The sequence below is a fragment of the Lycium ferocissimum genome, chromosome 8 (assembly GCF_029784015.1).
Source record: "Lycium ferocissimum isolate CSIRO_LF1 chromosome 8, AGI_CSIRO_Lferr_CH_V1, whole genome shotgun sequence".
NCBI lineage: Eukaryota > Viridiplantae > Streptophyta > Magnoliopsida > Solanales > Solanaceae > Lycium > Lycium ferocissimum.
The window spans coordinates 29007404-29017906 of NC_081349.1; the positions used below are offsets into that span (position 1 = coordinate 29007404).

Genomic DNA, 10503 nt, shown 5'->3' on the forward strand with positions numbered 1-10503 from the left:
GGTTTGGTGTATTAAGGGCAATTCTGTCTTTAACCATACTTATCCATGTATTAATAATCCTTGTATTGCTAATACCACGGTTTGCTATGTATATATAAGAATTGTACTGAATAGGGTGTATAACTAATACATGTGGTTTGAAAAACACTACCAAACAAGGGATTAATTATACCAAAGCTAATACGTGTATTATTTTATCTAGTACATCCTACCAAAGGACCCCTTAATGAGATTGATTTATAGCTACACAAATATCTACTAATTATTTTAGACCAACAACGGCAACAACAACATACCCAGTGGAATCTCACAATGTGGTGGTATCAGAGCCAGGTTACGATCCTGGGACCTATGGCCAGGATTTCAAACTTCAAATTTCAAAAATATTTCTTTCTTTTTTTAACTCTGTGCCCAGTCAAAGTGTTCGTAAAATGGGACGGATGGAGTATCTTTCTTGGTTTTGCTGTCTTTTGTTTATCTCATTGTTCTAATTTTCTGAAAGTTTGATTGTTATTATATAGGCGGTCACACGGCAGAATGATACTATTAAATTAATTAAGACCTCAAATGACAATCATGTTTACATATATATGTATGTTTATACTGTATATATTGCACATGTAATGTCTGCACGTGTGTACTGAAGTACTAAAGAAAGAAATAACTTGTAGATAAATAGCTTCCATCCCATGACCCATGCATCAACCCGACAACAAAAGACAAACGACAGATGTATAACATAATACTATAATACTATGTAGCAAAGAGCAGCCAGAGAGTATCCTCTCACCGAACCAAATAACAAAGAAAGAGACCAAGTACAGCATAAAATAAAGTTTTCTTTTTCATTTTGGCCCATCAGTCGAAATTAATTACGGGCGCTAGCCAAAATATACAAAACCTATACATTGATTATGTATACATTATATATATTTTGTATATAAATGTATATTTCGTGTATACGACATGAATATTATAGTACATTTATACTTAATATAGTACGAAACCTATATATTTGCTGGCTATTTTTCTTTTGAGCGATCCCAAAATGTAACTATCCCTATAAAATATCCCATAATGAAAATTATGAAGGGGCGGGTTCATTTGAAACCCTTAACACAAAACAAAAGCTTGGCTCAGCGGTAAATAGATTTAAATTTTCATGAGCACTCAAGTTTGAGTTTCATTGACAGTTGTTTCCTTTGATTTTTTTGAACCCCTTAGCAAAAATCATGTCTTCGCCACTACATATGAATATGATAATCATATAATCCGCTAATATTCAAAACCTCCATACGTACCTTAGTAACAAAAGTTCCCTTAGGAGCCAAAACATCAGTAGCAAGCTTAACAGAATCAATGACCAAAGCATTCTGCACAGTAGCTTCCATAGCCCAAGCACCACCAATATTAGGAGATCCGTCGTGAAGAACCAAATCAAACCCTCCAACACCTTTCTCAGCCATAATTCTTTTAATAGTCAATCTACACCTAGAAGTCGTAATATCTTCTTGTATAGAAATTGCACCCCGAATTGGCCTAATAGGATCTCTGTCTACACCTAAAACAAGGCTGCCAACGGGCACTTTGTTGACGGCTACTTGCATCCAACCACCAGGAGCGGCACAAAGATCAAGAACAGATTTACATGCATGCAAAAAGAAGAATTTGGAATCGAGTTGCATGAGCTTAAATGCTGCCCTTGAACGGTATCTGGCATCTTTGGCTAAGTGGTAATACTTGTCTTGACGATGTTTTCCTTTCACCTTCCCCATTACTGCAGTATACTGCCACTCTTGAATTTAGATTCTAGGGTTTTCGAATCAATATATATATATATATATATATATATATATATATATATGAAAACCTTCCAGCCAGGTTTGAAAATAAATGCATGCATGAGAAAATATGGTAAGTAATAATGAGAGAATATTTCATCAAAAAAAATAGAGTAGGGAAAATGAGAAAATTTGTCTCTCATGTTTGGGTAAGTTCAAAATGATCCCTCAAATATATTTTTGAACAGTTTTAGCTCTTTAAATTTGTTCGAAATGACCTTAAATATATTCATGAACAGTGTTTGTAATTTGTTTGAAATAAGTAGCTCTGGTCTTCGTCAAATATGTGACAGACTCTCATTACAAGATTTAAATATGAATAGTTTTTTTTTTTTTTTAAATATGAACTCATATATGAAGATGCATCATCTTAAATTTTAATTTATGTTATTTTGACCTAAAATTGGAGTTTGGTGTAGTTTTTTTAGGTGTAAATTTCTGCTACCTATTATGTCTTTTTATTATTTGTTATATATATTTTGTGTTGTAATGTTTAAGATTTGACGAGACTTTCCTGATATATTTGATTAAACTTCGTGGCTAAGTGGTAAAACTTGTCCATGCGATTTTTTGCCCTTCGATTTCCCCATATTGGTTATGCACTGCAGTGCCTAGTGGCGGAGCAACCTTATACTAAGGGGTATCAAATGACACCCCTTCGCTGAAAAATTACACTATTTAGTTAGGTTTAAATTTTAGTTTTATGTATATATGCTATATGTTGAATCCTCTTATTTTTTACGTGCATCTATTTTTTTATATTTTGACACACTTCGGTAAATTTTCTATCTCCGCCACTGATCATCATGGAAGAAGCTATATCTATCTATTAAGGGAATTGATTTAATTTGGTTAACAATGTATTAGATGGGTTCCAACTTATCGATTATTCCTATTCCATCAAAAGTGGGGGAAAAAAATTAACAAATTGAGGAGGAATTTTATCTGAGAAAGCAATGCTGATTCCGTGTTTAGCCTGACACATTTACCATGGTCTTTAGGATAGTGAGACATTCATGAATTCATCGACTCCAAAGTCTACTCCGTGTTTCACTAGTGGAGAAATGTACAGCCATTCCGTGTTTCACAAGTTGAGAAATGTAATGCCATTGACTTACAAGACTTGCTATAATATTAAAATGTACAAGTTCTTGATCAAACACTAAATTTTAATCAAGCTCAAATTGATGATGGTTCCCAATATATTTTCTCCACTTCAGTTTTTCTCTCTTTTATATCTCTTCACAATTACTTTTGCTTCCCCTGGGGAAGCAACTGCTCTGCTAAAATGGAAAGCAACTTTGCAAAAGCAAAATAATTCCTTATTGGCTTCATGGACACAAAGTTCTAATGAATGCAGGGATTGGAATGGAGTTAAATGCTTTAATGGTAGGGTAAACATGCTGGATATGACAAATGCAAGTGTCATTGGCACACTTTTATGATTTTCCATTTTCTTGAATATGTTAATTTTGGCATTAATCATCTCTCTGGCGTCATCCCACCTGAAATTGGTAAACTCGCTAATCTTGTCTATCTTGATTTGTCCACCAATGATATTTCAGGCACGATCCCACCACAAATCGGCTCACTAAGCAAGCTTAAGACCCTCGACATCTCTGAGAACCGTTTAAATGGTTCGACTCCAGGAGAAATAAGTTACCTAGGATCTCTTATTGAGCTAGCTTTGAGTAATAACTTTCTTGATGGTTCTATTCTTGCTTCATTAGGGAGTTTAAACAACTTGACCTATTTGTATCTTTATGGGAATCGGCTTTCTAGCTCCCTTCCTGTAGAAATAGGGAAACTTGTCAATCTTGTTGAAATTTATCTTGATGCAAACCACTTAACAGATCATATTCCTCCAGAAATAGGAAACTTGATCAATGCAAAGGTGTTCTCTGCTTCCTCCAATGAATTTTTACGGTCCCATTCTGAGAAATAGCAAAGATGCAATGCCTTGAACTATTGGACCTCTCGGATAACTTTTGCTTGAAGGAGAGATACCAGAACGACTTGTTTCGTCTCTCCCTTTTCTTGAATATGTTAATTTTAGCATAAATCATCTCTCTTTCAACATCATCCCACCACAAATCGGCTCACTAGCCAAGCTTGAGACCTTCGACATCTCTAAGAACCATTTAAATGGTTCGATTCCAGGAGAAATAGGTTACCTAGGATCTCTTACTGAGCTAGTTTTGAATAATAACTTCCTTGATGGTTCTATTCCTGCTTCATTAGGGAATTTAAACAACTTGACCTATTTGTATCTTTACGGGAATCGGCTTTCTAGCTCCCTTCTTGTGGAAATAGGCAAACTTGTCAATCTTGTTGAAATTTATCTTGGTGCAAACCAGTTAACAGATCATATTCCTCACGACTTGCTAATAGGAAACTTGATCAATGCGGAAAGGGCAAGCTCTTGCTTTCTCCAATGATATTTTACGGTCCCATTCTGCTTCAAATAGCAAAGATGCAATGCCTTGAACTATTGGACCTCTCAGATAACCTGCTTGAAGGAGAGATACCAGAACGACTTGTTTCATCTCTCCCTTTTCTTGAATATGTTAATTTTAGCATAAATCATCTCTCTGGCATCATCCCACCCGGGATCGGCTCTTGATTTGTCCACCAATTATATTTCGCACGATCCCACTTGAGATCCTCGACATCTCTGAGAACCGTTTAAATGGTTCGACTCCAGGAGAAATAGGTTACCTAGGATCTCTTATTGAGCTAGCTTTGAGTAATAACTTTCTTGATGGTTCTATTCCAGCCTCATTAGGGAATTTAAACAACTTGACCTATTTGTATCTTTATGGGAATCGGCTTTCTAGCTCCCTTCTTGTGGAAATAGGGAAACTTGTCAATCTTGTTAAAATTTATCTTGATACAAACCAGTTAACAGATCATATTCCTCCAGAAATAGGAAACTTGATCAATGCAGAAGTGTTCTCTGCTTTCTCCAATGAATTTTCTGGTCCCATTCCTGCAGAAATAGCAAAGATGCAATGCCTTGAACTATTGGACCTCTCAGATAACCTGCTTGAAGGAGAGATACCAGAACAACTTTTTTCTCTTAGATTTCTTATGGACTTGAATCTCTCCTACAATCATCTCATGCATACCTTGTGTATATCAATTTGATACCTTTGAATCGAATTCATACGAATTTCAAGGTAATGACGGATTACATGGATTCCCATTTACGAAAAGATGTCTTAATGATAGGGTAGTAGAAAAAAATTATACACCATCATTGCTAGATCAAGAAATATATTCTCAATTTCTCATTGAATGGAAGGTTGTCCTTTTGGGCTATGGATGTGGACTATGTATTGGTTTTTCCATCGGATGATTTCTACTAGAAATCCAAAATGGCTTTCAAGATTCATTGAAGAATATGAGCACATAATTACTACGCAAAGGAGAAAGAAGCAGCGAAGTCAAAGGCACTACAAAAGAAGAAATAATCGCTTATAAGAAATGTGTAATATTAAGGTATTCAAGTTGAGTTCTATATTGATTTTTAGTTTATAGTAACGATCTACATCTTAGTTTTAGTACAAGTATAATACACAACCAAGGAAGTGGATAAGATTTATCGTCCAACACAACAGAAAGACAAAATATGGCTAACGAAAAGGTTACAATTGATGTAGCCATTCCTATTTTTCTGTGCTCTTTTAAATTATTGTATTAGGATTTCAAATGCTCTTTTTGCTCCCATAATAACACAAACTATAGGTGATATAATGTTTTCACCATTCTTTCCCTTGTCGGCCACTAAAACAAAGTTATTCCTGTAGTAGTTACATCTCCGGTAGCGACCACACCCAGGTACAAGAGCAAAGCAGCTATTTTATTTGTCCGAGACCTTAAAGAATGTGTATGATAGGATCAAATTGTTGATGCCATCCATTTTGGGGTCGGCTTCAAACTCGGGATCAATGTAAAAGAAAACCTACAAATGCAAGTTCATTACTGTGTCATTGGCACAAAAAACAGGGATAGATGCAATAATCTTTAGGCAAAGAAATTTGATGAGTTACTTACAGGCATATCAATCTGCTCCCCAGGAAGCAATCGTTGTTCCTCAAAGCAAAAACACTGTATTTTATTGAAATACACAGCAGCCTGATGAGACAAAGATTTTGTTTCCCATTAAAAACTTTGATGTAAATGGCCATAAAGATACCTAATAATATTGCCCTGCACCTTGTAGTATTTAAGAGAACCAAACAATCAACGTTTAGTAGAGATATATATTGCACACGGTGTGAGATAGGTTGCTTATGGTATAGTTGAAACCCATGAGTTGGCAACGCTCTTGAACAGAAGGATTGGCGCCATAATGGTGCCAACATCAATGAAAGTTGACTCTGACTAGATTGTAGCTCAATACTTTTAAAAAGAAAGGATTCCTTTGTTTATCACCTATAATACGTTTGGAATAGACACAGAAATATAAACTTGTCCAATAGAAACACTATCGCTATGATGAGGAGTATCAACAGTTTTGAGATGTTCTAGAGAGGAAAACATTGAAGATACAATAATAGGCGGGGAAACTACATTGGCGCCTGATTTTATAAATATATACCTTCATGGGGGTTACATTGTATGTTGATATGCCTGTAATAGGAGTCGAGCTTCGATTTTCAGCAGTGTAAAAGGCAAGAGCGCTCTCTCCTGGTTTTACTCTTACCTGAATCACAAGATAAGGAGAATGACATCAAGTGGAACATAGGAAGCATGCTAAAGCATTAGTACATTGACTAACTATTTATGAACAAAACACATGCCTATAACAGAAAAGGCACCTCGCGCTGTGTTGGAATAAACTTCCAAGGCATCCCGTCTGCTACATCAGCATTGAATTGCACAGCAATCTCCCTAATGCAGTATACTAGAGTTAAATTATAGAAATGGGATGCAGAACGAAAAAAAAAAAAACTTCACTTAAAAATATACCATATTAGAAGTTTCTCCGAGCGTCAATTTTTTTTCCTTTTGACAATTCAGAAATGTTCGGAGGTCCAGTGGTGAACAGTTCAAAACTAGGTTGATTTGCAAGTTGCCAGACAGTTTTTATAAATTCTCTGTAGTAATTTCTTAAGGAACACCAATGTTTTTCTTTATTCACTATTTTTAGGCAAGTAGACATAAAGAACTGGAGAGAAATAATGTTTCTTATAAGCGAAAAGCAAAAAAAGGTGTTCTTTTTTGAAGCATCTCGTAAGTCATAATGCCAATATAATCACAATAGCATTTAGTACTACAACAATCAAATTGCAGTTAAATTACTTATTTCAGCATCTAATAAGCCATTATAACAATATTAATCCATAAGCCATTATAACAATATTAATCCAACTCCTTAAAAATTGAGATTTAAAGAATCGAGCGGTTCTTCTTTGTATCAGTATGGCTTCATTGTTTGGAAGACCACACTTCTCAAAAGAAGTGTGGCTCCACCCATGAAGCGATGGCCCCTCACTTTGCATCACTTCATCTCTTTAAACACCGAATCAATGATTTTTAATAACAAGAGTGAACAAAAAACTCTCAAATGCCCCCCTAAAAAAAATAGTTGCAATTACAGTAAACAGATCTTCAATCCAGTAACATATGAAAGTACCTGGAAGTAACTCTTCCATCTTTCTCATGCCGGGCGATCTTTTCTTCAACACTCTGAAAGGTGGTAAAATTCATTAACTCTGGCCACGAAAATCTACCTACAACCAGATCAATGAAGAATAACTTACCTCCCGACGTTGAATTGTACCTCCATATCCCGTGGCTTGGCAGAACCTCCTGTACAGAGGAACAGCAGCATAACTAGCCCCTACCATAGCAAAAACTAAACCCACCAAATAAAAGAGCATCTTCCTTGATTTATTCTCTGTTGCAGTAGCCTGAGTTGCATAATGATGATGAAGATTCAACATTGGCCAAGACCTAACTGTACTCTGCCCTCTCGAAATGAACGACCCTTTGCAGTTGTGAAGTGTAGATTTGTTAAGCCCACACCTTGATGTGAAACGTCGATATCCAAAACCAAAGATTTGTCCATGTTTACCGTCGATTGCCCCAAGATTTATATCTTTTGATACTACAATTTCAAGATATTCCCTGAATCAAGGAAGAATATATTGAGCAATATGGGACACACTCAACTACCAACAACTCATTGCTATGCAGATATGCCAAAAGGAAAAAGAATTAAGTGAAAAATAAAATAGCTAATTAATCACCTGGATGTGGAAAGCGGATAATGATGAGTCTTGTATAAAGAAAGTAAAGGGTTGACTCTTCTAGAGAGCCTGAAAAGTGACATCTTCCGTGAAACTGGAAGCTGCCCTGTAATCAAAACACATCAAAGATTATCCATAAGAAGAAGATATTACACTCCAATAAATGGTCCAGTGTTATTCTGTTGCTTTACTGCTGAAGACTTTAAACAAAATAAAGGTCTTTGAAAGCAGAGCTAAATGGTGGAACACATATTGCTTGCAGAAAGACTTCTCACTCATTTGCATAGCTCATAACACAAGAAAGGAGCTATCTATGCACCTTCTTCAGTTTTTTATTCCTAATTTTAGGATTCAAAAAAAGTTTTCACCTTACACAAAAAATGAAAATGAAACACAACCACTAAGACAATCAGGATATAAATAAGCATTTCATACTGGAAACAGAAGAATAAATCCCCTTATAACAGGTTAAATATTTTCTTTTTTTCCAAAATCATTTATTAATACTCAATTAAGAAGAATAGTACACCATCACAAATTTGATATCACATGAAAAGCAAGTAATAATGCAAATTAACTTGTAAAACTAACAAAGAACTATGCAAAAATTGAACTTGAGAATTCTGCATGAAGTGTGGTCCAGACATATCACTAAACTCAATACAACTTTGTTGTATCATTAAAAATAATTGGCTATGGGGTTTAGGGGATAAAGGAAAAAATCTGGAGATACAGGATACTAAAGGGAACTTACAACAAAACTTCGCCAAAGAAAAGATCGCGAGAAAGAATTGGGAGAGGTCCAAGGTCCATTTCTTTATCATGTTTCCAAGGAATTGGCCAAAAGAAGTTGCAAACTCATTTGTCTAATAAGGAATTTGTCGTAAGCAAGACAGCCCTTCAAGACACACACATCAAGGCCAAAATGGGGGTAGTGAACTCACCATATCCCCTTCCACAAAATCCAGATTTTAAACCTAACTCTAGCAGAAATACACAACACTTATACCCTATGTTGTTCGGACTCTCCAAAAATGTTGTCACACCTGTGTCGGATCCTCCCAAAAATGCACTACACACTAGGATCTGATATGCAGTCGGCACATTTTTGAAGAGTCCGAGCAACATGACCTATACCAATACCAAAGATCCGTGAGGAAAATTTATTGGGAAATCATCCTAAAGTAGACCATTCATTTCCAAGAAATCTCTTTCATGAAATAGACTAAAATCATAAGCATGAAATAAGAGTATAGCAGCTGTCATTTTGTGTAGCAACACATCCAAGACGGGAACTCTTGAAAGCAGCTTTTTGAAGTTAGTTTTTCCTTAGCCATATTAGTCAATTCAAAATTTCATCTTTCAAGTTCTAAAAAAAAAAACCTTTGAGAAGTGCTTTTACCTAAAATCAATTGCTAAAAGATCCCCATAGACTGAAAAATTAGAGAATCAAAGTAATGGCCTAAGATGAATATATAGAAGCTCCAAGCTATACAAATTAGTTTCTAAAAATAGTATTTTCTCAAAAGCTTAGCTTTTTGGAGAAAACCAAGACAGGAAAAAAGAGCAGTGACCTCAAACTGATTTTCTCACAAAAACTTCTTTTAAACAATCTCCATTTTCAGTATATAAACCAACATTTTTTACTTTTAACAATATTTTCTTAACAATGGTTGTTTTGTTTAGTTAGTGGTGGTTCAGGCAAGGAAGATGAAAATTTGAGGAAAATACAATGGAGCCCAAGAAAACAATTTTGATAAAATTGGGTCCATTTGAAACTAGTAGGCCCAAACATATACGCGGTTGGTCCTAATTTAAGAACTTCTTTTTTTTAAAAAAGAAAAGAGGTTTTTCTTAAAAAAGCGACAAAAATAACTATACAAACATTTTCAAACATGAGTTTTGGAATTTTTTTTTTCTTAAAACCTTTTAAACACCTTTACATTAGGATGGTCAAAATACCACCATTTAAGATTTTCCTAAAGAAAGGAAAAATACAGAACATTATTTTGTTTCTTAATTAGGGATCAGCTAAGAATGCATTTTAAACACCTTAATATTTAAACTTCTCAAACCAACAGAAATCCCAAAATCAATTGATAAGAGAGACCCCATAAACTCAAATCCCTCTCTCTCTCTCTGACAAACAGAGAACCAAAATTATTGAGACAACCTAAGATAGGCACATATCAAAACATTTGAAACACAACACAATAATTGTCAAAGCAGTAAATAGAGAGAAGAGATTTAAGGTGTACCCAAATATTTGCTTCAAAACTTGTCGAATATATCGAAGCTCAAGCTATACAAATTTGTTTGTAAAATAGCAAAAATCAAGAAGCTTAGCTATGGAATCTTGGAACTCAAACCAAGACAGGAAAAAAGAGCAGTGACCTCAAACTGGA

General features: G+C 35.1%; 2 protein-coding genes and 1 pseudogene across 3 annotated transcripts; 1 reads left to right on the forward strand and 2 right to left on the reverse strand.

The window, feature by feature from the left end:
• Positions 1 to 882: 882 nt before the first annotated feature.
• On the reverse strand, positions 883 to 1775 carry LOC132066233 (uncharacterized). Its single transcript, XM_059459584.1, has one exon. It carries the CDS (start codon positions 1773 to 1775, stop codon positions 1245 to 1247), a length of 531 nt encoding a protein of 176 aa, XP_059315567.1. The 3' UTR covers positions 883 to 1244.
• A 1236-nt stretch (positions 1776 to 3011) lies between these two features.
• On the forward strand, positions 3012 to 4988 carry LOC132066234 (probable leucine-rich repeat receptor-like protein kinase At1g35710; annotated as a pseudogene).
• Positions 4989 to 8095, reverse strand: LOC132066804 (cytochrome c oxidase assembly protein COX11, mitochondrial). 2 transcript variants are annotated; one of them, XM_059460009.1, is made up of 6 exons: positions 7610 to 8095; positions 7483 to 7535; positions 6665 to 6737; positions 6445 to 6549; positions 5898 to 5978; positions 4989 to 5805 (listed from the first exon to the last, which is right to left on the reverse strand). In XM_059460009.1, exons 1-6 carry the CDS (start codon positions 7790 to 7792, stop codon positions 5704 to 5706), a joined length of 597 nt encoding a protein of 198 aa, XP_059315992.1. In that variant the 5' UTR covers positions 7793 to 8095; the 3' UTR covers positions 4989 to 5703. The 2 variants fall into 2 exon arrangements, with proteins under 2 accessions (XP_059315992.1, XP_059315993.1); XM_059460010.1 differs by having other exon boundaries at positions 7630 to 7821.
• Between the last annotated feature and the right edge of the window lie 2408 nt (positions 8096 to 10503).